Genomic DNA, 26,468 nt, shown 5'->3' with positions numbered 1-26,468 from the left:
GATGATCTGGGCCTAAAGTTCTAGAGGTTTCTCGGGTGTGTTCATACGGTTTCTGGCGAGGTGATCCTTTGAGGTGATTCCAATCATTATAAAAAGATCAATCCATAAAGTTTTAACCACGAGTCAGTAGTCAGGTGGTACATGGTATTCCAGGATCCCTAAAAGACCTGAGTTCGAATCTATTGCTGCTCAGATTACCCTGACTTGTGGCCACGCGAATATGGACCATGCTTTCGGTTCATTTGAAAACCCATAAAAAGGATCCATCCATGGGCTGCATTTTTCTTTGGTAATTAGTCTGGCCTCGGCCCGGGATACTCCCAAATTAAAAAAAGAAAAGAAGTTAATACTGTTAGATTTAATTAAAAAATATCAAGCATCAGAAAACACGATTTGGTTTTTTCAAAAAATTATTTAATGATATTTTATTAAAATTATATATGATTAATATGCTTCTTATATATATAATGCATTAATCTTATCAAATACTATTACAATTTTCTTATATATACTTAAGATGTAATTTAGTATGTTTTAAATTTTTATTGAGTTCAGATCTTGTAATTAAGATAAAAATTATAATAATTGTTTCTATAAAATTACACTAGAAATAAAGTTTTTTTTTTTAAGTTGATGATATATTAAAAGATACATAATAGATATTTCATCAGTAAATTTAAAATTTTAGCTAAATTTTTTCATCTTAAATCTACAGTCAACTAATATTAGTATATAGTGCGAAATTTGATGATTTTTTTTTTATATAACTACGAAATTCGGTGAGTATTTCATCAATGGAGATAGATGTGCTCTTAGAAACTCAATACAATTTTACTCTTGAAAGTAAGCATATACCTACGTTGATTAAATATTCACATCTTTTTTTGGTCAAAAAATATTCACATCTTTTCGTTAAAAACATTCCTAAAAAACAAAAAAAACAATAATAATAAAAAGATATCATACCTATCCAGACAACGTCGGGTCATGTGGAATATGGATCAAAATCAAATAATTAACACGATGTCCATTTTGGACAATTGGTCAACCCCGCTTCCTTTCTCCCTCCTATAAAACACACGCAATACCCACGAAGAACATAGACACATACATATTGAAATCACATTCACAAATCCTCTCAAGAAGCTCACAACGAAAAATAAAAAAGAAACAAAAAAAAAATGTCATTTCTTATGAGCTTTTTTATTATAGCGTTTCTTATGATCATCACCTCGATCCTTTCATCGTTTTCAACTAAGAAAACTCAAGAAGCTAAGGTAAATGGACCGCCGTCGTATCCACTCATCGGCTCCATACTCTCTTTCAACAAAAACCGTCACCGTCTTCTCCAGTGGTACACCGAACTCCTCCGTCTCTCTCCGTCGCAAACCATCACAATCCCTCTCCTCGGAAACCGTCGTACCATCGTCACAACAAACCCGGAAAACGTCGAATATATTCTCAAAACAAACTTCTTCAACTTCCCGAAAGGCAAACCTTTCACCGACCTCCTCGGTGATCTCCTCGGGAAAGGCATTTTCAACGTAGACGGTCACTCGTGGAGCTCGCAACGCAAACTCGCTAGCCACGAGTTCTCGACTCGCTCGCTGAGGAGTTTCGCTTTCGAGGTTCTTAGAGAAGAAGTCGAAACCCGTATCGTACCGGTTCTTTCGACAACAGCTGATGTCGGCGCGACCGTGGACTTGCAAGACGTTTTGAAACGTTTTGCTTTCGATGTTGTTTGTAAAGTCTCGCTGGGCTGGGACCCGGATTGTTTGGATTTGACCCGACCCGTTAACCCGCTCGCGGAGGCGTTTGATGCCGCGGCTGAGATAAGTGCTCGCCGTGCCACGGAGCCTCTTTACGCTGTTTGGAAGGTGAAGCGTGTGTTGAACGTGGGAAGCGAGAGGAGGTTGAGAGAAGCGATTAGGACAGTACACGAGTTGGTTTCCGAGATTGTCAGAGCTAAGAGGAAGTCTATCGAGATAGGGACCGGACAAGAAGCCAAACAAGATCTTCTGTCGAGGTTTCTAGCGGCAGGACACGAGAGCGAAGCGGTGAGGGACATGGTTATTAGTTTCATCATGGCGGGAAGGGATACTACGTCAGCGGCGATGACGTGGCTGTTTTGGTTGTTGTCTGAAAACGATGACGTGGTTAGGAAGCTATTAGAGGAAGTGGAGCCGTTTATGAGTCTAGGGTTAGGGTTTGAGGATTTGAAAGAGATGAGTTACATGAAGGCTTGTTTGTGTGAAGCCATGAGGCTTTATCCACCAGTGTCGTGGGACTCTAAGCATGCTGCGAACGACGACGTTTTGCCCGACGGGACTCGTGTCAAGAAAGGAGATAAGGTGACTTATTTCCCGTACGGCATGGGGAGGATGGAGAATTTGTGGGGGAAGGACTGTGAGGAGTTTAAGCCGAACCGGTGGTTTGATTCTGAACCCGTTTTAAAACCTGTTAGTCCTTTCAAGTTTCCGGTTTTTCAGGCAGGACCGAGGGTTTGTGTTGGAAAGGAGATGGCGTTTATGCAGATGAAATATGTTGTTGGTTCTGTTTTGAGTCGGTTTGAGATTATACCGGTTAGTAAGCACAAGCCGGTTTTTGTTCCTCTCTTGACGGCTCATATGGCTGGGGGACTCAAGGTGAAGATCAAGAGGAGAGAAGTCAAAGTCACATCCTTGACTACATTTTAATAGAATAATGTAAAATGAGTGGATTTATATACTAAAAACTAGAAACTAGCGATCGGTTAAAGACATATAACCAAACAAAATTGGATTGAGCAACCCGATCATAACCCATACAAAAGCCAAGTGAAATGTGAATGAAATGATCTTTTGATATAACTACTTTAGCAGTTGGTGTTGTCTTCGCTAAAAATCTGGTTAAACTCTATTTTTCTTTGTGTTTCCTTTCCCTTATTTCATTAGATAACTTTTCTAAGTGGCCAGTGCTGAAAACTTCAGAACGGATATTTGTGGATCAGAGCGGAGAGCGAAAGGGTATGTTCCTTGGATATCTTATGACTATTAGCCATGTGAGAAAGACAGTAATTACATGGCAGTTTGACAGAGCAGCTTAAGATGCTTGATGAAGTCGTTTTAGCAGTATTTCTTACTGGTGATAATCCTTATATTCTTTTGAAAACTTTTTATCCCCCCCAAAACATCAAATACTATGTGGCCGCAAGATTCCCATGCCTTGATCATACAAGAAAAAAGCAATGCTAAAAATGGCATACAATGCAATGTTAAAACTGTCAGATTGAAGCAAAAAATGATGCAACTAAATTATGAACATTATGTTGAGTCTTCTCCAGAACAAATCTGTTGATTATTCTAAGACAAGAGAAGCTAACAATTCTCCCATCGCGAAAACTGCTCTCCAGAAATTTACGAATTCATTGATATACTTTAGAAAGTAAAACAACACAAGCATCCGACCTTAGCTCAGTTGGTAGAGCGGAAGACTGTAGTCTGTGACAGCAAATCTTTAGGTCGCTGGTTCGATTCCGGCAGGTCGGAAATTTTTTTTATTATGGTTTTGTCAGCTAATTCATCAGCACAAAATTAATTGAGCCCAACAAAATTAAAGCCTACACTAAATCGAGCCCAATATAGATTTAATATAGTGTTAAACATTTATATATTGTTTTAAGTTTTCTCATACAAATTAAAAAATAAATTTACTTATTTATATTTAACATTTTTACTATAATATATAATTTTTTAAATAAAATTCGAATACTCATATTTGTACTTTTAAATTTTTGATAAAATACATTAATTATAGTTTAGAAGGACAATCTCCTAACAATCAGAAAAATATGTAATATCTTTAATACTTAGAGAGTATATTGATGATGTCAAAAAAGAGAGAGTATATTGATATGCTCATTTTTAATAAAATTAATCAATAAAGATTTCGACAAAGAAAAATCAATGAAGATTTGGACAAAAGAAAAATCAATGAAGATTTGTTTATTTAATGGGGCACATGGCACATGCTAAAAGGAAATACCGAAATCAAGTTCAACGCGCACCGTTCGATCAGCCGTATCTGCACAATCTACACCGTCTATCTTGATGTAGGAAAATAAAGCATGGCATAAACTTCGCGTAGCCCTCGTGTATATAAAAAGATAAGACAAGCAACAAGAGCCGTAAAAGAAACGCGTCTTTGCTTTCTCATCATCGAGAGGATTATTCCAAATCTGCTCTTCTATCGATCTCTCTTCGTCTCGTTGGTCCTAAATCTTCTCGATTCCCGGTTTCCCCAATTCGCCGTCTAGCATCTACGAGAATCGGCGAAGAAAGAAGGAGACGTCAAAACTGTTCCTGGAGATGACTTTTTAGGGTTTTCAATTTCATCCCAGATCTGGCTTGTTTTCATCGAGATTCTCTCTTGATTTTGATTGCAATCCAATCCCTTGTGATTCTCTTTGTGGCGATTGGTGATTTGTGCGTATTGGGGATTTTTTTGGAAATTGGTTATTGATACGATGGCGGCAGGAGGAGTTGAGATCTCGAAAAGTTCTGTCGTCGTTGCTGATCGTGTTCGTGATTTTTATCCTCGTCAAGGTGGTAGGGACGGTGAGAGGCGCCAAACCAAACGAAGTTGTGATTTTGATCGCAGGTTTAATGATGGGCGGCGTGATTCGTATCAGAGACACTCTGAGAAGAGGAGGAAGTGTTCTATGGTTTCAGGGGAGAGGAAAGGGGAAGTCTTTCGACCTGCACTTGGTGGTGAGAAGGCCGTTGTTGATTTGGGTGGTACTAGGAAGATTTCATCTGAGGATCGTGTCGGTGTTCTGAAGTCAACGGAGTATGTTTCCGCAGTGTCAGTACCGTCTGTTAAACATCCTTTTGATGATCTTGAGGAGGGGCAGCTGGAGGACGACGAGCAGGTGGTTCAGGCGCCCAATATTGCTACGTCTAAGTGGTGTTTGGAATCTCCAAAGGATGAGGCTGTTCATGTTGTCAAGAATAGCAGATGGAACAGGAGCAGTCTGAGTCCTGAGAGCCGTGATGAATTTCAAGTGGAGGCCTCTGATGAACGTCGGTCCAACTCTTCTGGATCTCGCAGCTTAGAACCCCTCAGTGCCCACGAAAATTCAGAGCATGAGTCGGAGGGTCGTATTGACATTGATGTTGGTGATGAACAATGTTGTGCTTCTGATTTGAACGACTCGGGGGTTGATGAACCAGAGGGAGGCTTAAGCATGCTTTCTGGTAGTAGAGATGTTAACGAGTACCAGAAGCTAAGCAAGATAAACGAAGGAACATATGGTGTTGTGTACAAAGCCAAGGACAGAAAGACAGAGGAGATTGTGGCACTTAAAATGATCAAGATGAACATGGAAGACGAATATGGATTCCCATTGACATCTTTGAGGGAGATCAACATTCTTTTGTCTTGCAACCACCCGTCTATTGTGAACGTCAAGGAAGTTGTGGTGGGAAACAGTGATAGTGTTTTCATGGTCATGGAACACTTGGAACATGACTTGAGGGGCGTAATGGACAGGATGAAACAACCTTTCAGCACCAGTGAGGTCAAATGCTTGATGATTCAGCTGTTGGAGGGTTTGAAGTACCTTCATAGCAACTGGATCATCCACAGGGATCTGAAGCCATCGAATCTTCTGCTGAACAACAGCGGGGAGCTGAAAATATGCGATTTTGGAATGGCTAGGCAATATGGGAGTCCTATCAAGCCCTACACGCAGTTGGTTGTAACACAGTGGTACAGGTCCCCGGAGCTTCTTCTAGGAACAAAGGAGTACTCAACCGCAGTGGATATGTGGTCGATCGGTTGCATTATGGGTGAGTTGCTGTCTCTTAAACCTCTTTTCAGAGGAAAAAGTCAGAATGATATTGACCAGCTTCAACAGATCTTTGCGGTTCTTGGAACACCGAGTGAGACAACATGGCCTGGATTCACTTCGCTGCCAGGTTCCAAAGCCAAGTTTCGTAAGCAACCGTACAATTTACTACGTAAGAAATTTCCTGCTGCATCTTTTACAGGAGGTCCAGTTCTTTCAGAATTGGGATTTGATTTGTTGAACAGGTTATTGAGTGTTGACCCTGAGAAGCGCCTTACAGTTGACGAGGCTCTTAACCATGCCTGGTTCAATGAAGTACCTCTCCAGAAATCCAAGGAGTTGATGCCTACATTTCCCTCAAAGCGTAACTGAAAGATCTAAATCTTTTGTATCTTTTCGTGATTACTCTTTTACTTTGTGATTCTTGCCATGGATTTTCAAGATAGAGGAGATTGGGAAGCGTTGATGAAGTTGCATCCATGTATATATATGAATGTTCCATGAAACTGCAAGGTGTGTGGGTCTTCCTCTCTTATTGTCTCTCTCTCTCTTCTCCTTGACTTTCATTTAGTTCCCTGTGTATCATACAGTCTTAAAATTAATCAAGAGATGTTGACTTTTAAATTTCTTTCTTGTCTTCATTTTCTTTTGTGTTATCTTCTTCACGAGGTAAACTTTGGAAGGAGACTTGCCATCTGTAAGTTACTTTAATTGTGTCATCTACAACATTACGTGAAACTTCTTAGTCTTTTGATCCGATTCATTACCATGCCGTTTCCTCATTTATTCTTAAGGATATATTCAATAATGCTGATCGATGTTTGGGCGTAACCGATGCTTAAAGGCTCTGTTATTTTCTGATACTTTTTTAAGCGTCACCTACTAATTATATTGGCAGAGAGAGGTGGTGACTGAGTTTCTGAATCATATATTGACTAGACTCCAAAAACCTCGATGAATCAAATGTTGTTAATTGAGCAAAAGTTCTGATATTTCTTTACGGCTGACAAGGCGATTTTTTTGTATTGTATCTTGTATCTTTCTCGACATAGTAGTGGATGATTGTTTACAGATTCTACACTAGTTTGTTAGCAGAAACTTGTTTGTCCTTCCTTTTACTATTTCTTTCCTTGAAACCAAAATAGCTATTCTGTCGGATAAGAAAAACTAAAAAAAATCCTCTTTTTTTCTGTTAACTAATTCAAATTGTAGCTAAATAATCTTAGTATATAAGACATAGAGCTATTACACTACAAACACACAAAGCAAAGCAAACGTAAACCTTGAATAGTGCATCACCCAAGTCTCTAGTTTTAACAAGCCTGCTAATCATAAATATTTGGTTTCAAACCCTAGTCTCTACATCCAATTGAGAAGTTATTTTGCTCCCTGGTTTTTTTTTTTTTGTAATTATCCAAGAGATATGAGTCTAGACACTTCAAAATAAGCATCACTAGTTAGAATTAACTAACATCAGTTGGCTATATCTATAACCTATGAACTTAAAACTATCGTCTAACCTAAAGACGTGTGTAATATCGTTAGTATTATGAGTTTTGGGAGTATATATAGATTTAGAACTAAATGGGAGAAGTGGAAGTCATAGACGTTGGTATAATTAGTGCAGTTATTGTCTAGTGAGTACAACAAGAGAAATTGGATAGCTTATCAAGAGATTTCGTGTGGGGTGGAGGACAACATCTAGTGTCTTGGGATAAGATCTGTAGACCAAAGAGCGAAGGAGGCCTTGGGATTAGAACATCGAGAGATATGAACAAAGCACTGGTAGCGAAAGTTGGATGGCGTCTGATGCATGATACAGAGAGTTTGTGGGCTCGAGTTATCCGATGTAAGTATTCAGCGAGTACCATTCATAATGTAGCTTGGACGGTAGCGAGGAAGAAAGACTCATCAACATGGAGAAGTGTGACATTAGGGATCAGGGAGGTGGTCCTCAAAGGTCATGGTTGGGTTCTGGGGAACGGAAGAACAATAAAATTCTGGACTGATAGATGGCTATCGAATCAACCACTCACGACAGCTACGGTGGCAGAACTACCAGAAGGGTATGAGAACATAACTGCTAGAGACTTGTGGGCTATAGGTGAAGGTTGGGATCTCACTCAAATCGCTCCATTTGTATCTGAGGAAACACGATTGGAACTTGTGGCAATAGTGGTTGATACCGTTACAGGAGGTGAAGATAGGTTATCTTGGAGGCACAATAAGAATGGGCAATTTACTGTAAAATCAGCCTATGACTTGATCACACATGATGATGTACCAAGACCACAAATGGGGGAGCTCTTCAGAAGTATGTGGCAGGTTCTGGCTCCTGAGAGAGTGGAAATATTTCTCTGGTTAGTTGGACACAGAGTAATTATGACAAACGCAGAGCGATTCAGAAGACATCTAAGTGGCACTGATGTGTGCCAGGTCTGTAAGGGAGGAATAGAGACGATTCTACACGTTCTCAGAGATTGTCCAGCAATGAGAGGAATATGGGAGCGACTTGTCCCAGTGGCGAAGAGGTATTCTTTTTTCTCAATGCCTCTACTTGAGTGGCTCTATGTGAATTTGAGGGAGAATGGAAACGGGAGAGGAGTTCCGTGGTCTACAAGCTTCGCAGTAGCGGTGTGGTGGGGCTGGAAGTGGAGATGTGGGAATGTGTTTGGGGAGAATAAACTTTGGAGGGATAGAGTTGGCTTCTTACGGAACTTAGCTAAGGAAGTGATGGCAGCTAATGAGTTTGAGAAAGGACGAGGGGACTTGAGAAATAGAACTGAAATCCTAGTGAAGTGGACTGCTCCTCCAGCAGGTTGGATGAAAATGAACACAGATGGGGCTTCCTTGGTAACCCGGGACCAGCAGCCGTGGGGGGAGTGATGCGAAATGATGAAGGGGAGTGGTGTGGGGGTTTTGCTGTTACCATAGGACGATGTGGAGCTTTGATGGCTGAGTTATGGGGAGTGTATTATGGTCTTGTGGTCGCTTGGGAGAAGGGGATTAGGAGACTGGAGATAGAAGTGGATTCAAAGGAGGCGTTTAATTTTCTTACGACAGGGATGGGAGGTATGCATCCGTTGTCATTCTTGGTACGACTGTGCCATGGCTTTATTTCGAGGGACTGGTTAGTCCGTTTTGTTCACGTGTATAGGGAAGCTAACCGCTTAGCTGATGGGTTAGCTAACCTTGCTTTTTCTCTTCCTTTTGGCTTTCATAGTTTTGAGACTTTACCTGTTGAGGTTGCTGATGTAATGCAAGAGGATGTTGTTGGACCTCCACGGCCACGACTAACTCGTGTGTAGACTGAAGTTTTGTTAGTTTGAATAAAAAATGGGAGCTTGCTCCCGTTTTCCTACCAAAAAAAAAAAATTAGTGCAGTTATGCCCTTAAGACCATGTGTAATAGACTTGTTGAATCTTTAATTGTTGAACTATTACAATTGACTAGTTGAAATCCAAAAAAAAAAAAAAATCCAAAAGTAGTGATATGGTTTCAATTTTGCTGAAAACATCCAACTACTTAGAAAACAAAAAAAATTGGGACCATAGAACACATTTTATTGTGTGAAACATTATATATTTAATTAAATACTAAATTTTGATGCGCCCTTTAAAAGCATAGCTATATTTTTTGTTTTAATTGTTTTTTGAAATTTTAGTTTTTATATTTAATAATATTTGTGTTAGCATTAATTTAATTTGTTAAAATAATCTTTTAAATAAATGAAATACATAATTGGACTTAACATTTATCAATAATGTTCATGTTTTAATAGAATGGATGAATTGAATATATGGTATTTTTAATTAGATACATTTTTGTATTTTCTTTTCACCCTAGTTATTTAAAATCAATTATTTAATAGCAAAATACTGCTTTCATCAATTATTTTTACATCGAAATTTATTATTTAAAAAACTCCATAGATTGAGATTTGTTTCATTTTATTGGGGCACTAAAATATTATTTTATGAAACATATTTTAATAATAATTTTTTAAATATTGGTTCACTGTTTGCAAAAATATAAAAGTACATATTTTATTTTCAAAATTGTTTAAGTTTAGCTAGTTATTTTAACATATCTCAATAATAACTATTTTAATATTTTTCACTGACTATTTGCAAGAATATAAAAGTAACGTATTTTATTTTAAAATTTTGTTTAAATATTAATTACTATGTGATTTTCCCGTGCTCATGCATGGATATAATATTTATAATATAAATATACAATTTATTTTTAATTTAAAATCAGTTTATAATTTGTATGCATAATTTATATTAATAAAATTATATTACTCTAATTAGACATAAGATTTTGGATATGTTATATGTAGTCGGTTTTGTTGTTTTTACAGTCAATTTAGTTATTATTTAGACATATATTAGATTGCATCTATTTCTCTGAATTCAACTATAATATCTTTTATATTAAAAATTATGATTAATTTTCATATTTGCATTTATGTTGATTGTTGTTTAAAATATGTAAATATATTTGAGGAAGATTATGTATAACTTAAGATTTGTGCTTATAATGAATTAAAAATAAATTAAAGTGTCTTATTCCAAATTACATAAATTAATATAATGATAATATTCTACGGTCCATGCATATATATAAATTTTACAGAAGAACTAAATTGTAACAGTTGGTTATTACTTTATTTTCACGTGTAAATATGTTTTGAGTCATCTTATAATTTACATTTATAAAATAAATTATTATTACAAAATTATATATTCTTATTTAAGTTAAATATATTATTTTAGATATAAGTTGAATTAGTCGAGTTAGTCATGTTGTGAGTATATTGAGTTACATACATTTTTTTTTCAAATTCAAACTGAACTATAATTTTTTTGTTATAATTAAGTAAAATCAAAATTAATTTCATTTATTGTATGTGAATGTATTTTTATAATAATATCAAATTATATGCTGATTTAAAATAAATAAATAAATTTTGGAAAATGAAGAAAAAAGCAATATGAAATTACATACATAAGTAACTAATACATTTTTGGAAACTCATGAACACATATGAATATTGAAAATAACTAAAATATTCAAAATTTTAAAGAATTTTATGCTTTAGATTTATTAAATGGTAAAATAAAATTTATTTTAAATAATCTTAAAAATAAGAATTTAGATCTTCTTTGGTATTTTAGTTATGGTTATATAAAGTTCCACAAACATAAAAACATAGAATTTAAAAGCAAATTTAATAGAAGAAAAAAAAATTTTAATAATGATATTTATATATCTACCTTGTTAAAATATATAGTGTTATGTTATTTTAAAATGTTTTGTAATTATTTGATATGTTTATTGTTAATGATTTTTTTTGTTTTTGTGATTGTATTTTAGAAATCATATTATATATAAAATATAATTTATAAAAAACATTGTTGTTGTAATTTAAAGATATGATAGTAAAATAAATAAAAAATAATAAATTTCAATAATACTAATTAATTATAAACTATTCTGAGTCAATCAAACATATATCAGTTTGTGTTACTTAAATTATTTTATGTAATCATCTAAAAAATAGTTACGTATATAAAAATTATATCTATTACTCTGAAAAATATATATTTTTATTGTTTAAAATTATTTTTTAAAAATAATACTTCTTTTTGTAATATCAAGATTATATGTGTGAATTTTGTTTTATGAAATCACATTATATACAAATATATATTTTTGATCTAAGAAAATAGAGATATAAAAATATTTTATTACTTCAAAAGTAATATTTTATGTTATTTTAAAATATTTTTAAATGGAATATTTCTATTTTAATGGAATACTTCTATTTTGTGAGTTTTTCCTTTTTAGTGAAATCATATTATATATACATATATTTTCGTTTTAATTTTTTGGTTTAAATTTATAAATTTTTCATTAAAATTTATATATTTTATTATATATTTTATTTGGAAAATTTTAAAAAGGAAACTAAATAAAAATTCAATAATAATATTTAAATGTAATATTTTTAATTTATTAAGGGTATCAGAGTAATCAACCATTATGAGAATTAACGTGAGTGTGACACATAGGAAATTGACTTCTCAAATAATATTATATAAATTTTAATCAAACTATATATTATTGTTTTAATATATAAATATGCAAGTATAGAAAATAGTGGAGTAGCTTAGGGTGTTGAATTCTCTCAACTGTCGTAATGATAAAATTTATATAAAGGTTGAATTAAAAGATGGAAAAAATGGTTTTGATTAAGAAAGAAAATGAAAATTAGGGTGTTATTAGGATCTCTTAAGCATTGTACATGGTCTAATGGGGACAATAGCTTTGGTGACTCATCCTAGTTTTGCCAACCAGATTACAATCCATACACGCGGCGCAAACCATTTGGCCATTTTTCTAAGTTAGGATTCTTGGACTTTGAGACTTTTACGGCCTTCAAGACGAGCCTAATTCTTCTCTCTTTTTTGTATCACGCCTAATTCTTCTCTTTAAACTTCCAAATATCTAACTTAGTTGGCGGGTTTTCATTCGTATAACATGCTTGCTCTATCTCCATTGGTCTCATTAAATAATAAGTTAATAACAAAAGGAAATGTGCAGATGATATTATTTGTTACGAAAACTGTTGGCCGAAATGTGTATTAATGTATCGAATACTGATTAACTATACAACTAGGTATCATAGCAGCAAGTGAGATTCAAAACTTAATCAGCGTTTTGCTTTCGATGTCTTTGAAATCATTCTATATTATCCGGAGTTGCTAACTATGTTGGTAAAGTCTTCTCTTCTCAGTAAAGAGGTATTAGATTCGAATCTCAATCGTTATAAAATATGATTTAAGAACCAGCTTTTATTCATGGTCCAAAAAACTTATGGGTTGAAGATAATAGATTACAATTATCTTTCTACTTGGAGAAAGAAAATCAGTCCATTTGGTTATTCTGATTACAATTCCTAGGGACGTGTCTGTAAAGGGAAACTCTCCAATTATCATGTAGTAATCATTTTGTACTATTTACTATATATAGATGGACACCATTTTTAATTATTGGAGAATTTCAAGGTTTATAATACATAGCATAAGGTTTAGGAAAATGCGAATATTTTGTTCAAAGCCAATGGCTGCAACACGCACATGAGGATATATAATACCAGGTAAAAAGTCCCAGGCCCAAATATAGCTACTGATGAAATGTTTTTATAACCAGGTAAATATATTATAATGTATTAAACATAAATAAATTGAACTAAATTTATTTCTAGGTAAACATTCTACTATAATCATAATTAATTATAGTGACTTATACCAAATTAAGTTTGAATAACTGGGCACTGATGTCTCAGTCATAAAAAAGGTTATGGTTTTAGAATAATTTTTTTTCTAGCAATAAATGTTTTTTTGTAAACTTTTTTTTTTCTTTTTGGTGCTATAAATGTTTTTTGTAAATTTTTTTCTAGCTATAAATGTTGCTAAAAAGAATATAACAAATGGGTGTATTTTGTATGTTTAGAGCAGGATTATCGCACGGTTAAAGGAATTTTTGCAGAAAAAGTAGTATGCGGGTTCCACTTCTTTGTAAAAACTGTATGCAGAAGTCGCGAGATAGGAGTCATTTTTGGTTTGTTTTTGTACCGTTTACAGATTTCACTGATACGTGGCAGTCCACGATTTTTTTTTATTTTTATTTTTTTAATCAGACAAAACAAAATAAAAAAATTTAAGAAACCCATAACAGTTTTAGCGACAATGGTGCTCTTAACTAGTGGTTTTTCTTAGGCACCGGTAGTAAATTTGTAAACACTAGCTAATGAATTGTCTTTGCGTATCCTCATGCGTGTTCTTATGCAAAGTACAATCCACCCATGATATTTTCTAGTTTTCCTCGCACTAATTGAACATTAAATATCATCTTGTCCCCTTTGATATTTAATGTTTGATTAGTGTAAGGGAATCTAGAAATTATGAGTACTGTATTATTTTTGAACAATTTTTGGATTAGAATTTAACTCTATGAAATATATGATATATGTATCAAAAAAATATGGTAAAATATTAAATATATATTAATTTTTAATTTGTAACAGCGATTACTAAAACTAGTAGTAGAATGTGGGATATGAAACTAAACAACAGAAACAAAAACAAAAGACAAGAAACCAAAGTATGAAAGCTAACCTAGAAACCAGCTAAGCAATGAGACGGCTCAAGAAGCGGATTCATCAGTATTCCATTGCAACGAAATATTTTTGGATCGTGCCTATACTTATTTGTAAAAAAAAATTGTGTATTGATTAATAAATTTGAAATATCATTCCTGCTATATTTTCGAAGAACATATAATCAAGTTATTTCACAAGTTCCAGATCTAATTCTAATGAATGAAATACATACAACCCGCTTATCATAACTCTAGATCCGGCTTCCATGATCACTGTCTCGTCCCAATTATTAAGGGGAAGAACATAGTCTCCGCTCTCTCCTCACTATTGACCCGCTGCAACGCTTAAGACGGACAAAAACATAAACACAAGACCACACAACACACGCAACAACCTAAACAAACTAAATGCAAGAAAAACACTCGAAGGACATCACAAACAGACTCGATTTGATACCATACAAATTGGGACTGAATAGCAACCGCAACACTGTCAAAATAAGCCCATAACCTGCACGAAAAAATCACAAATAACATTATCAATATGATTAAATGACCATCTATTGGCACTGGGAAGACATTACTCCAAGCAAATGAAATCACCGCTAAACACAAGAGTCGAAGACCAACTCGAGCACTATGGATCAACATCATTTGCCGCCTTAGAGAACCCGTGACAGAACCCGACCAGTACGAAGCTTAGTGATTGCATTTAATTACGGAAAGCGTCTTATATCCTCAAATTAATTTTATCCGGAGATAAGAAATAACCACTTATAACATGAACTAGTGATGGGTTTGCAGGTTAACCTGCCCTGCTGTGGATCGGGTCTTTTCTGATTCAAAAATCTGATATGTATGATCCGTAAAAAAAAAGTTTTATATCTGCATCCGTCCACCAAAACGAACAGCAACCCATCGGAACGGCATATAATATTAATTATATTTACAATAATTATTTTAATTATATATTATTTTTAAAAAATTGTATTATAATTTTATAAATTTTTACGAAAATAAAATTTAAAAAAGATTTACGGATTGGCTGGTACCCTCAGTGCATACATATTCTACATAAAAAACACTCAACCTACACCATCTCCGTAAATCAATTTTTAAAAATCAATTTTTAAAAATCACTCGATCCGCACCTGCCTCACGGTGGTGGATCCAAAGAAACGGGCCCGTGGATAAAATTCAAGTTCAAACTAGCGACGAGGGTTTATATATGCAAAAATCTATTGTGTCGTCACAACGAAGGTTTTTTTTTTTTTTTTTTGCCAACTTAGATTAATATTAAACAAAGAACATTATACAAAAGCCCACTGGCATGCAAAGCCCAAAACATACAAACCCTAGCCAACATACAACTAAACGAAGGCCCAACAACAGCCTAAATACAAGACACGTCAGATGTATTATCGGTGACGAGACTCGTCAACGTGTTACCCGCAGGAGAAGGGAGAAAACACGTGTTCAAAGCAGCCTCCACCATCTTTTCCGATCTGAACTTCGTCGCCGGAACCTACCGGATACACTATCCCGATCACAGAACCCACCAGCTTCATCACATGAGCTTTATCCAATGGAGAGCCTCAATCGACTGTAATTGAGATTTCATCCAATCTCACGCCTCATAGACAGAGGAGAAGCTTTACACATATCGGAATCACCACCACCGGAGAGCTTCAATCAAACCACATTCGAGAACTCCTCCGCATCAACAATCACCAACCACAAAGAAACATAATCTTCTCGCAGATCGAGAATTTTTTGAGTAAAAAGCAAAACGCCGACTTCACCCTAAAGTACGAATCAAAGTCGGAAACAAAGCCGGCCGCTATCACCGAAGGATAAAGTGATAGCGCCAGAGTCATAAGCCAGCCACCCGATGCACACGATTACCATCGTTGCTGGAGAGAAAACCCAAACTAAACTACACTAGAAACGAAAAAAACAAAAGCAAAAGACAAGCTATCCCGACGGTGACGCCTAGGGCGCGCCACCGTCGGAAGACCACATGCACTCGCCGGAAACGATAAACTTGAAGAGAGAAGTTAGAGAGTCTCGAGGTCACAACGAAGGTTTATATATGCAAAGATCTATTGTGTCGTCACATTTATCATTTTATGTCGCTGATAACACTACAAGAGAGAATAAAAACGTTTTCGAATAACTTATTAGGCAGAAAAGAAAATGAAGGAGGGAGAATAACTTTCCATGTGCAACTTGCAACCAACCAAAACCTTTAATATATAGCGTCTTCTAGACCAACACAAGCGGGCAAGCTACAACACGTGTCCAGATCACAATCCTTACATAACAAAACAAACATGTAGACTCCGACACGTGTTCGGATCATAGACAGTATAAAACCCTATGATGACCTTTGGCTCAGTATTCCTCAGTTCCAGTAAAATCTTCTATACAGATATAGAAATGGACGGTAAGGGAGGGTGCTGCATTGCAAGGTACACCGGCGGAGCTGGACCGTACGATTATGATCTGTCTCAAGCTGATCGCATCATGCTTCGTTTTCGTCCCATCGCTCCTAAACCAACTAGCGACCACGGCGGCGGCGGCGGAGGAAAGCCCGTATCCAGCAGAGAGAGCTGTGCCGGAAGCTCCGACGTATCTTGCAGAGGAGGTAGAGGAAAGAGGAAATGTCAGCAGACGGAGAATGGTGGTGTCGCCAGGAGGTGCACTCGGCGGAAGAGATCGGGAAAAACCGTGGTTAACGGCGGAGATGCTAAGGTGACTCTCTCTCTGTTGCCGGAGAGTCCCGGTCAAAGTGCTTTTACAGATATGAAAATGTCGTCTGCGGAGAAGCAGAAGCGGCAGGGTCCGTTTTGGCTGAGTTTCAGCGACGGCGACGACGGGGTGATTACTCCGGCGTACCGGACGGTGGAGGTTACACGGAGGATTATGGTGGTGATTTCGTCGTGTATGACGGTGGAGCGTGTAACGGATGCATGGAATGACGGTTACGGTATCGGGAGGTCCGATGAAGAAAGGAAGATGAATCTCGCGAGGGACACGTGTCCTGGTTTCGTATCGGACGGTTCAGGTAGAGTGACGTGGACAAATGAGGCGTACAGGAAGATGGCGATGGATAACGTTCAAGGTGCACCGGAGAACAAGAGCGGCGATAGTTTCCAAGTGATCGTACGGTTGGTGATGAGGGAGAGGCCGATGCTAACGTACACGGCTTTTACGTGCAGGGTAAAACTACAGTTCACGTGTCAAGATCGTGAGAGATGCTCTGTCACGGTGCCTTGCGACGTGTGGAGAATGGACGCTGGTGGTTTCGCTTGGAGGCTCGACGTTAAGGCCGCTCTGTGCCTTTGACCGGTAGATATAATGTACTGGTACCGTACACACGACTGAAACTGTCCTGATCGGTGCACTATAGTCTACATGATTTCTTCGAAACAAAATATGCATAAGTACAATTAAGACTAGCTAGTTATTTCGAGCATAATTAATTATGTCGTTTTTATTCTGTCCTCTTTTCTTTTCTTTTTTTTCCTCGAGTATAATGTCACATTTCACGGCAAGGTCGTCACCGTCCAAGTGCAAAATCCAAAAGTGGTCCATCACAAAACGTGCTCTTGATCGCTTCAAATGAATGTGACACAACCAGTTTGAAACGTTAATGTATAATATGATATGATTGGACCGGTATATATTTTTCGATTGGTATATGCTTATGTAAAATGCTCTGTTATTCAACTATTTCAACGATCCGATTCAATCAAATATCTAAACCTGCCTCCCCAACCACACTAATACCATACCCTTTACATTTGTTGTTTGTCCGTTCACTATATTCTGAATTCCTCTTTCGTTTAATCTTTTATCGATCCAACTATATATATATATGGATTATATTCGATAGAGTTTTTATCAAAAATATTCGATAAAGTTCCTGAAACCATTTCTAAGCTTAGAATTTTCTGCAGAGGATTTAAGGGTGTGAAAATAAAGTTTGTTCTGTGTGCTAATTTTTAGGCAGTTACTTTCTTGAAGAGATTTTCGAGTCGAACTTACGATTTGATTTTGGTTTATTTTAGTTTGTCGGCACCTACACTTTGAACAAACAAGGAATATAACAAAGTAACCAATGAAAAAGTGACATGTCGAGCAAAAGAAAACAAAAGAGGGGGTAAAGAATAATTGTTGTACTACAAATTTGAATGTACTACAGTCTACACCTGCGATAGCAAGAAAAATATCCAGTGTTACGTGGGACATCTATCAGCTTTGCAATAATGCCAAACGTCACGTGTACCAGTGTTAACTCAGTGTGTAGCTGTTTTTGGACTCTAAACGTCTAATTCCATTATGACAGAAAAAAGAAAACGTCAAATTCATAATGTCCAACGGCGTACCAAATTCCAGATGTATGGCTAAGTTTAAGAGTTTTCGTTTTACACAATGATCCACTATTTTCGTTAGGGGTGGACAAAAAAGCAAACAGAACTAAACCGAACTGACCCAACCGAATCCAAACCAACATAAACTAAACCAAATCAAAATTATATGTCCCAACTATTTAGTTAAAAATCAAATGAATCAAAATGTTTGGATTCGCTTTCGTTTTAAATCAAATCAAATGGAAAAACTTTAATAGTTATTTAATTAAATTAACTAAACATACTGTTAACCTTCTTCCTATGGCCTTCAACAAAGCTTCTGAAATATCTAATTTAATATCAATAAATTTCTGAAATCAAATATCCAAATGGCAATGGATGTAATTTTATTTTATTTTAGTTCTAATTAATAATTTAATACATCACTTTTTTATTTTCAACTTAATACATCAACTAACTTTTATTTGCAAAATAACACACCACTCTCCATAAATTTATAACCATTTAAAGTCGTCAATTTAATGGAGAATAAACTTTCATTACTTTTTATTTTTATTCAAAATATTAATATTCAAATGAAAATAATAGTTGGAATAAATTTGTTTCTAAAGTAACATATACATTTTTTGCATACTTGTAAAATCAGTATACTAATTATTATAAAATTTATGTATATTTGATTTTTCTTGCATTGATGTATTATATTTTAATTTTTTTATAAAACAACATGAATAGTACTAAGAATATATGCACTAAATTATATTGTTAGATATATATTCATAATAAAGAAAAATATCAAAATATCTTGTGTTAATTATTTATTTTTAAGTAAACTGGTTAAAATAAACTTGTCATTATTATTTTTAATGAGAATCTAAAATCAAACAAACTTCAAAAGTATAAATTGTAAACCATATATTACACAAAATTATTTCCATATAATATTTCCTTATAATAGAATATATACTATACAAACTATCAACAGTTAAAATTCTTAAATATTCATTGTAGAATATTTGAAATATGTTGAAAAAAAGAATTTTTGAAATATAATTAGATAATTAAAGTAATTTAAAAATTTAAATTAATGATATATCATACTAATAAACAATTTAATTTAATTACAGTGTTCTCCTTTAGAAAAGAAAAAGCTCTACCACTGACTACGTTGCTTTATTTCTGTGAGAATGTCTAGAGTTTTCACGAACTTGTCAATACTTTTCTCCTTGATTTCAGTTCTTTATCTGAGCCTCCTCATCAAAAGTCTAGCTATAGTTTCATCAACTTGACTGTTGGATCATACCAATCTGCATAAACGCAAATGCACTTTTGCCGTATGCATAACACCTCTTCTGGTGATCTTTTTCACATAAAAATCCCAGGAAACAAAACTTAGAAACCTGTATCCATCTTTAAATTGAGCTACATCCGGGAACCTTAGAAATCTGCTTATCCTTCATCCACTGCCTCAGGTTCTCAGCTTCGACAAACCGACCTGCACCTGTATATAGACCAGCCAACGTCACATAATATCCAGCTTTCCCCGGCTTAAGTTGAATCAGCTTCCTCGCCACTCTCTCCCCTACTTGTACATTCCCATACACCTTGCACCCACTCAACACCGCACCCATAACAGCCTCATCAGCCTCCACCGGCATCTCTTCCATAAACCTCTCTGCTTCCTCCAAAAGACCTGCTCTAGCCATACAATCCGCCATACTAGCATAGTGTTTCAACTCGGGAACTATCTTATACTCCTGCATCTGTCTGAAATACAGCCAAGACTTGTCCACAAGACCACCATGTGCGCATGCCGACAAAACACCAAGAAAAGTAACAGCGTTGGGCTCGATCCCTTCCTCGAGCATCTCCTCAAACAGTTTTACCGACATGAAAACGTCCCCATCCAACCCATAACCCAAAACAAGCGAGCTCCAAGAGATCACGTCTCGCCTCGGCATCTCGACGAAAACCCTATGCGCGTAAACCAGCTTCGAGCACTTCACATACATATCGACAACAGCATTGCCGAGATTCAAACCCAAGCAAGAGCATCTCCTGATACACCACCCATGCACGCTCTTCCCTTGCTCCAACGCCCCAAGCTGCCCACACGCCGTGACTAAACTCACCATCACAACCGAGTCTAACGAAAACCCACAACACATCATCTCTCTGAACAGAGCCAAACCCAACACACCTTCCCCTCGCTGAACATAACCGCCAAACATAGCCGTGTAAAGAACAGAGTCTCTCACAAGCATTTCATCGAACACCTTACGCGCATAACACATTTCTCCGATATCGACATACAAATTCACTAAACCCGAACCAACGAACAAACTCACTCCAAACCCTAATTTCAAGCTCAGGACATGAACCAAACCCCCGAGCCTCGCCTCCCGAGAGGCGGAGCAAGCTCGCAGGACGAGAGGGAGCGTGAAATCGTCGGGCCTGACGCCGGACTCGCGCCACATGCGAAGAAACAAACCGATCGATTCCGAGGGAGAGCCCGATCTTGCGAACTCGCCGATGATTATGTTCCACGAGAAGATGTTGCGGTGCGGCATGTGCCAGAAGACGGCGAGGGAGGTGGAGGGGAGATGGTTTAGGTTTGAGTAAGCGAGGACGAGCTTGGAGCTGAGGACTACGTTGGAGTAGTCGGAGGTGCGGAGGAGGTGAGCGTGGAGGTGGCGGAGATGGTTGAGGTTTGGGGATTGGTGTAGAAGAGAGAAGAGATTAGGGTTCTGTGTGGTGGTTCCTACTGATAGAGCTCGTCGAGCTGTGAAGAGCAGTTTCTTCGCGGGAATGCAATTGCGGGAAGAGGGAAAAAACGCTAAGCGCATCGAATCACAAAGTTCACTGTCGATTATTCTGAAGGTTAGATATGAAGCTCTAAAATTCTAATCAGTGCCAACGAGAAAATGATTAATAAAACAGCTATTTTTTCTTTGAAATACAATCTTACGAGGGAAAATTAAGATGAGAAATTCTCTAAAAATAACAATAAAGTTCTTTTATTATGAATATAACACACCAAAGTCAAAATAAGCAAAATGTTTCATTAAAAAGAAAAATAAACACTTATATTCCTATAATTAATTAATCTACATTTAGCATTTAAATTTAAGAGATGGTGTTTTGGAGATAGGATTTAAGATTATTTTTAAAAATGGATTAATGTTTAAATTTTTTTAAATTATATCAAAAAGGATTTTTATACTTCAGAATGAGATTTTAAAATGAAAAAATAAATAAAAATTTGTATTGGAAAACATATTATTCGACAATTATAATTAATTATTTAAACAATTATTTATATTTATATATCTATAAAATAAATTTATAAGAATTTTTTAATATTTTAGTGAAGTTTCTTTTTGTTATTTTTCTTCTTGGGTGTTCTTTTGCTGAAAACCCAATCTTAGTGTGTTTGTGTGTTCTTTTGTTGAAATTTCTTGGACTTTTTTCAAGTTCTGGATGCAATTTAACATGTGTATGATTGCTTGACTGGTGTTTGTTTGTAACATATTTTCTTCTTATTTAGAATAATGAAAAACACAGATGACAAATGAGTACAAGTTAAAAATCATATGGGGAGATAAAATCTTGAGAATTTGCATACCATATATACCAACTTTCGTGTATTTAAGTAACTGACATAAGTTACTGTGTATTTTTTAAATGCCAAATCAAATTCTATAACTACATTAATAAATAATAGCTGACATATGAATTTGTCAGAATCAAAAATATAATAAAGGAGACTTGTTTCTTGGGGAACATCTTCGAGAGGAAACCCTAGTTAAAAGAGTAGCCGTCGGTCTTCTTTCTCTTGCTCCGGTTGTTGGTGGTTCTCACCACTACCGGGAGTAGGTAAGATTCTGGGAAAATAGGTTCTCAAAACTCTTTACCGCCGGTTTTCTATCTTTGGAAAGGGATGATTCTTCTAACATCTCTATCGTCGAATTTGTGTCTCTAGGAAAGATGGTTTTTCTAGCATCTCGATCACCGAAACTTATGTTCTTGTGTGGTGAATTAATATTAGTTTGAAATCGTGGGAATACTGCTTTTGTTTGGTTCTTGTTGTTTCAGTCACTTCGTCGCATCCTAAGTTAGCTTTTTGGGTTCGTTTTTGTGATTTATGTTCGCTGTGGAGGTATCTACTAGACTTTATCTTAGACCTTTGTGGTTTTGGGAGATGGTTTCTAGACGAATCAGTTAACTTGACCTTCAGTTTTTCTTTTGTGAGGAAGTGGGCAGTCTTTGTTCTGTAGGTCACTTAGCTGTCTTGCAAGTGTCCGCGTATAAGAGCTGGTGGTCTTCTTTGACGTTTTCCCAAGTAGCGTTTCAAGGTCTTTTGTCTTTGTATCTTAGTTTTAGTGGTGGTTTCTGGTCATGCAAATTTCACATGGATAGCAGCTGTTGGAGTTGGTGTAGATTTGACCTCTCGATTGTTTCTGATGTTGTTGGTTCTAATATGGCTTGGTGATATTCCCTTCAGGGTTGGGACTGCTCAAGACATTTGTTCTTTAGGTCAGCTCCATTGATATCGAATTCTTCTCGAAAGGTGGAAGGAATAGATTTGTGGACATATATGGATTTTATGCTTAGTTTATGTCTTTGTTTTATTTTGTTTGGTTTATGTTTTTTGTCTTTGGTTTCTTATCGACACTATGTATCTCAACTTTTTTCGAGTTAAAAAAAAATGAATTTGTCAGAATAAATGGTCGAGTATATTTATCTTTTTTACTTTTTTTTTATTCTTTCGTCCATATTTTTATGAGTATTTGCGTGCCATATACAAGAAGTTTCCTATATTTAGGTAAATGACATAAATACTGTGCAATTTTCTAAATGGCATTTCAATCCCTAATACCTACGCGATGACACAATTTATTGATTTTTTTATTCTTTTTTTTTCTTTTTCTTTCTCGTCATCTCCGTTAAATATCTCTCCACTGAATCCAATAATCTCCTCGACCTTAATGGAAAGCCTCCAACCTCCACCCCCTGTCGATCCGCTAACATGGCCCCGCCGGTAGGACAAACGGCGGCGGTAGCATAAGCTGGTGGCGACGGCGATTCTCAGCCGCAGCAGCAGAGAGGGTTTGGTTCAACGGTATCCGGAATCATAAGGATTGCATTGTTCTGGTACTTTGCTTTAAAGTTCTTTTCGCCTAAGCAGAAACCGATGGATCCTTCTCAGACTCATCACCTCATGACCAATCTCTTCCACAAAGGTGAATCTTTGGTAATTTAATTATAAACTGACGCCTCTCATTAGTCTCTTATAGAATTAGGGTTTTTTAAAGTTCAGATTTTTTTTGTAGGATATGTGGTTTTATCTATCAGAGCAAGAGAAGTTCAATGACTTTAGCAATGAAGGTGCGCTCTATTGGCATGAGACGAATACACCTTATGCTGTATGGACACCAGAGAGTATCAGGACCCGATCACTCAAGTATTATCCATCTGCTGTAATTTATAAAAAAAAAAAATTGTTCACTCAGTGTTTAGTATCTAATCCAGATACTATAATTAAGAAGGTATTGTTGTTCTGTTTCCAGACACTACAGAATAACGGAAGTCTGTATGCTCATGTCTTCTTTACTCGATCTGAAGTTGACAAATAAAGCCAGCGTTGAGACAGGTACATAGCTCGGGGAGATTGTCTAGTTCCTCTCGTGTAACTGCGTGAGCGGAGGAGAAGCTTACGTCCTCCGTAGGTGGCGCGTGGAGACTGGTGATTGTTACAGCGAGTTTAGTTATGGTTGAACATCTATAGATACGTAGGGATTGATGTGTAATTTAACACCAATTATCTTACCACTTTTGCAAATACTTTTGAATTTTGTATAGATACCTAATTACCATTGTTTTTTGTGTATATCGAGCTAAATGACCCTATTTTTATTCATCTTGTCCTTTCATTTTTTTCTTTCTTTGAAAGTTTCATTTTCGTTTCTCTGAATCATTTCGTTCCAATTAGGATAAATTTATTTTTTTACAAAAATCTGATTCGTTCCAATTAGGATAAATTTATTTTTTTACAAAAATCATATTGGAACATTACAAATCACTATATTTCTTATTGTTCTTGTAGTTATTCGTAGTTATTGCGAAAGCATCTTCTCTTTTTTTTTTCTTAGATGAAAAATTATTTTGTGATAGAGAATGTTAGATAGAGAAGGAGACCTGATTTATCTCAAATATGGCAACAACAATGATGTATCTATTTTTTTTTGTGCTTTAGTTTCTCCAATAAAACAACTCTTGATAAACAACTCTTGATAAACGGTAAAATTGTTTGTTAATTAAATTATCTGGATAATCTAATCTATTAATTTAGGGATTATCTACTATTTGAAGTTCTCATTTAAATTTTGGACTCTTTCATAGTTGTTGCTAGAATATATCATGCCCCCTATACAATGCAACCTACCAACTTAAATTAAACCAAATCTTAACCAACATAGATTAGTTAAACGTAACCAGTAACACTTTTATAATATTTTTGGTTAATCTCTTAATATAATTAGATCACTAGATCTTGACCCGCCCAACCGGACGGGTATTTATTTTATGTTTTTATTTATAAACGATGTAGGCGGGTATTTATTTTATGTTTTTAGTTTTTTATTTATAAATGATATATTTGTAATATTTAAACATAAATTCAGATTGAAAATTAACGGTTGTAGTTATAATAAAAATTAAAAGTTTAAAAAATATTTTGATATAAATTTTAAATTCCTAATTAAAATAATATAGAAATGAGTCATAATTTTTTCCAATTCCAAAATCTTAGCATTTTTAATAACAAATAAAATAATTTATAAATACATAAAAGATATAAACATATTTGAAATTAAAATGAATTTGTTAAAAAAATATCTTACGCCATTGTTATTTATTTCTATAGTTTAACCCGTGGCCGTATAAATATTTGCTTTCACTTCAATTTTTTCTTTGTTCTAATGATAATACACACACATATATATATATATATATATATAACATTTTAAAACAAAATTGTTAGCATAACATTTTAAAACAAAAATTTTATTTATTACTTTAAATAATTATATTATGTGAATTTAATCGTCTATTATATCAGAGTGTATTATATAAAAATCTAATATTTATAACTAATTGGACTTATATTATAAAAGTGTTATACTAACAATTTATAAATAAAATATTTTATATTTTATTTATATGATATATAAATTGATTTTGATGTGCGATTTTTATTTAATTATTTTTATTAATAAAAAATATTAAATGTTAACAAAAAATCTATAAGGAAATTTATTTTGGTCAAGATTCATCTAATCTATTAATTTAGGGATTATCTACTATTTGAAGTTCTCATTTAAATTTTGGACTCTTTCATAGTTGTTGCTAGAATATATCATGCCTCCTATACAATGCAACCTACCAACTTAAATTAAACCAAATCTTAACCAACATAGATTAGTTAAACGTAACCAGTAACACTTTTATAATATTTTTGGTTAATCTCTTAATATAATTAGATCACTAGATCTTGACCCGCCCAACCGGGCGGGTATTTATTTTATGTTTTTATTTTTTTATTTATAAATGATGTGGGCGGGTATTTATTTTATGTTTTTAGTTTTTTATTTATAAATTATATATTTGTAATATTTAAACATAAATTCAGATTGAAAATTAACAGTTGTAGTTATAATAAAAATTAAAAGTTTAAAAAAAATATTTTGATATAAATTTTAAATTCCTAATTAAAATAATATAGAAATGGGTCATAATTTTTTCCAATTCCAAAATCTTAGCATTCTTAATAACAAATAAAATAATTTATAAATACATAAATATATAAACATATTTGAAATTAAAATAAATTTGTTAAAAAAATATCTTACACCATTGTTATTTATTTCTATAGTTTAACCCGTGGCCGTATAAATATTTGCTTTCACTTCAATTTTTTCTTTGTTCTAATGATATTACATATATATATATATATATATATATATATATATAACATTTTAAAACAAAATTGTTAGCATAACATTTTAAAACAAAAATTTTATTTATTACTTTAA

At 34.8% G+C, this 26,468-nt stretch overlaps 5 protein-coding genes and 1 non-coding gene across 12 annotated transcripts; 5 read left to right on the top strand and 1 right to left on the bottom strand.

Annotated features, from left to right (window-relative positions):
• Window positions 1–1,120: 1,120 nt before the first annotated feature.
• LOC108859677 (cytochrome P450 94B3) lies at window positions 1,121–2,849 on the top strand. The gene has a single exon (XM_018633585.2). It carries the CDS (start codon window positions 1,182–1,184, stop codon window positions 2,694–2,696), a length of 1,515 nt encoding a protein of 504 aa, XP_018489087.1. The 5' UTR covers window positions 1,121–1,181; the 3' UTR covers window positions 2,697–2,849.
• A 592-nt stretch (window positions 2,850–3,441) lies between these two features.
• Window positions 3,442–3,527, top strand: TRNAY-GUA (transfer RNA tyrosine (anticodon GUA)). The gene is given in 2 exon segments: window positions 3,442–3,478; window positions 3,492–3,527. It is a non-coding gene; the product is annotated as a tRNA-Tyr (tRNA).
• A 618-nt stretch (window positions 3,528–4,145) lies between these two features.
• On the top strand, window positions 4,146–6,905 carry LOC108862031 (cyclin-dependent kinase G1). 6 transcript variants are annotated; one of them, XR_001950958.2, is made up of 3 exons: window positions 4,146–6,191; window positions 6,270–6,524; window positions 6,622–6,905. XR_001950958.2 is itself a non-coding variant. In XM_018636049.2 (2 exons), exons 1-2 carry the CDS (start codon window positions 4,505–4,507, stop codon window positions 6,078–6,080), a joined length of 1,503 nt encoding a protein of 500 aa, XP_018491551.2. In that variant the 5' UTR covers window positions 4,146–4,504; the 3' UTR covers window positions 6,081–6,905. The 6 variants fall into 6 exon arrangements, 4 of the variants coding, with proteins under 4 accessions (XP_018491551.2, XP_018491549.2, XP_018491548.2 ...); XR_008945833.1 differs by lacking the exon at window positions 6,622–6,905 and having other exon boundaries at window positions 4,146–5,999; window positions 6,073–6,191; window positions 6,270–6,292; XM_018636049.2 differs by having other exon boundaries at window positions 4,146–5,999; window positions 6,073–6,905.
• A 9,387-nt stretch (window positions 6,906–16,292) lies between these two features.
• LOC108829133 (uncharacterized) lies at window positions 16,293–17,726 on the top strand. The gene has a single exon (XM_018602792.2). It carries the CDS (start codon window positions 16,379–16,381, stop codon window positions 17,345–17,347), a length of 969 nt encoding a protein of 322 aa, XP_018458294.1. The 5' UTR covers window positions 16,293–16,378; the 3' UTR covers window positions 17,348–17,726.
• A 1,719-nt stretch (window positions 17,727–19,445) lies between these two features.
• LOC108829161 (pentatricopeptide repeat-containing protein At4g14170) lies at window positions 19,446–21,309 on the bottom strand. Its single transcript, XM_018602827.2, has one exon. It carries the CDS (start codon window positions 21,219–21,221, stop codon window positions 19,788–19,790), a length of 1,434 nt encoding a protein of 477 aa, XP_018458329.2. The 5' UTR covers window positions 21,222–21,309; the 3' UTR covers window positions 19,446–19,787.
• A 289-nt stretch (window positions 21,310–21,598) lies between these two features.
• On the top strand, window positions 21,599–24,295 carry LOC108829172 (uncharacterized). Of its 2 annotated transcripts, none has more exons than XM_018602843.2 (3): window positions 21,599–23,629; window positions 23,709–23,855; window positions 23,946–24,295. In XM_018602843.2, the coding sequence occupies exons 1-3, from the start codon at window positions 23,570–23,572 to the stop codon at window positions 24,009–24,011; spliced, it is 273 nt and encodes a 90-aa protein (XP_018458345.1). In that variant the 5' UTR covers window positions 21,599–23,569; the 3' UTR covers window positions 24,012–24,295. The 2 variants fall into 2 exon arrangements, 1 of the variants encoding a protein (XP_018458345.1); XR_008934449.1 differs by having other exon boundaries at window positions 21,738–23,618; window positions 23,709–23,839.
• The last annotated feature ends 2,173 nt before the right edge of the window (window positions 24,296–26,468 follow it).

Source organism: Raphanus sativus, chromosome 5 (assembly GCF_000801105.2).
Source record: "Raphanus sativus cultivar WK10039 chromosome 5, ASM80110v3, whole genome shotgun sequence".
Classification (NCBI taxonomy): Eukaryota; Viridiplantae; Streptophyta; class Magnoliopsida; order Brassicales; family Brassicaceae; genus Raphanus; species Raphanus sativus.
This window is presented reverse-complemented; position numbering and strand designations above follow the sequence as displayed.

What these genes read in the sequence shown, in the direction of transcription:
- LOC108859677 (XM_018633585.2), top strand. Translation starts at nt 1,182, where the DNA reads ATGTCATTTCTTATGAGCTTTTTTATTATAGCGTTTCTTATGATCATC.
- LOC108829161 (XM_018602827.2), bottom strand. Translation starts at nt 21,221, where the DNA reads ATGCGCTTAGCGTTTTTTCCCTCTTCCCGCAATTGCATTCCCGCGAAG.
- LOC108829133 (XM_018602792.2), top strand. Translation starts at nt 16,379, where the DNA reads ATGATGACCTTTGGCTCAGTATTCCTCAGTTCCAGTAAAATCTTCTAT.
- LOC108862031 (XM_018636046.2), top strand. Translation starts at nt 4,505, where the DNA reads ATGGCGGCAGGAGGAGTTGAGATCTCGAAAAGTTCTGTCGTCGTTGCT. An exon ending in GCCTACATTTCCCTCAAAGC is followed by an intron (nt 6,192 to 6,269) that starts GTAACTGAAAGA and finishes TGGATTTTCAAG; the next exon opens with ATAGAGGAGATTGGGAAGCG.
- LOC108829172 (XM_018602843.2), top strand. Translation starts at nt 23,570, where the DNA reads ATGGATCCTTCTCAGACTCATCACCTCATGACCAATCTCTTCCACAAA. An exon ending in TCCACAAAGGTGAATCTTTG is followed by an intron (nt 23,630 to 23,708) that starts GTAATTTAATTA and finishes TTTTTTTTGTAG; the next exon opens with GATATGTGGTTTTATCTATC. An exon ending in TCAAGTATTATCCATCTGCT is followed by an intron (nt 23,856 to 23,945) that starts GTAATTTATAAA and finishes TTCTGTTTCCAG; the next exon opens with ACACTACAGAATAACGGAAG.